The sequence below is a fragment of the Penaeus monodon genome, chromosome 34 (genome assembly GCF_015228065.2).
Source record: "Penaeus monodon isolate SGIC_2016 chromosome 34, NSTDA_Pmon_1, whole genome shotgun sequence".
Classification (NCBI taxonomy): domain Eukaryota; kingdom Metazoa; phylum Arthropoda; class Malacostraca; order Decapoda; family Penaeidae; genus Penaeus; species Penaeus monodon.
The window spans coordinates 32,576,553-32,577,483 of record NC_051419.1 but is presented as its reverse complement, the minus strand read 5'-3'; the positions used below and the strand labels follow the sequence as shown (position 1 = coordinate 32,577,483).

Here is a 931-nt window from a genome sequence, read left to right as displayed (position 1 = left end):
GGTTTGTGTAAAACAACAGGAGGAAGGTGAATAACACACAGAACCATTCAAACCAGTGTACTGTTCTTTTGCATCCCAAATATCTAATGGCAATAATAAAAATCAAATCAACTTGCTTAATGATGAACTCATTCACTATGAAAGTATTTACCAAATACCAAACAACCATTTCCATGGGTTGATATACCAAGACACACATGGTCCACTAAAGATACAGGCCTAGGAAATGAATTGTGGGAGAATTAAAATCCAAAACAATATGACCAACTTCAAATGTCAAGTAGTTATCATCATCACTTTTTCCTTTTTTTTCTAAGCAAAGCCTTCAGGGACAGTCTGTTGGTTATTACATGGTGAAATTTAAGAGGCAACTTTTGGGAAATCTGAGCAAGCCCAAAAATTCCCCAGGAAAAAAGGCGGTTTTGGGAAATACCTCTATAGCGGGGGAAAGGTTATTTCTATCCAGCAAACCTACCTTCACACACTATTGTAAGCAATAATAGTAAGAGATTTGAAGTTAGATGATCTGTTCAAATCACTTTGACTATCTAAAGCTATGTATTCAGAATATCCTTTCAATATCACTTTTGTAAAGCCCTACCCATAAGAAACAATTAAAAAAAAACGATTTATTTAACCCAAAAAAGCAAGTAAAAACGCACCTCCTCTTCATGGGCCTCGTCCTGTCTGAATGGTGTAGTAGGGGTATTTGCCCGTTCTGAATAATTTGATCTCGGTCCACCATCTGACAAACCCCCTGGAGTGTTGGCTGGGGGGTGGGACTCCTCGTAACCATGATTTTCCATCTGAGGCTGATTCTGAGAGGGAAATTTTTTCAGATTAATACACAAAACTGGCAAGGATCTTAGTAAAATGTGTCGAACTGTTATTATAAAAGTGAGTTAAAAGCAAAAAAAGTTGATAGGGTTTT

General features: G+C 37.1%; 1 protein-coding gene across 1 annotated transcript in view; it reads right to left on the bottom strand.

The window, feature by feature from the left end:
- Positions 1 to 931, bottom strand: part of LOC119594745 (double-strand-break repair protein rad21 homolog) — a gene marked incomplete in the record, with an annotated part of 12,864 nt that overhangs the window by 3,153 nt on the left and 8,780 nt on the right. The window contains 1 exon segment of the mRNA XM_037943833.1: positions 663 to 818. Within this exon segment, the coding sequence (XP_037799761.1) occupies positions 663 to 818 (156 nt within the window).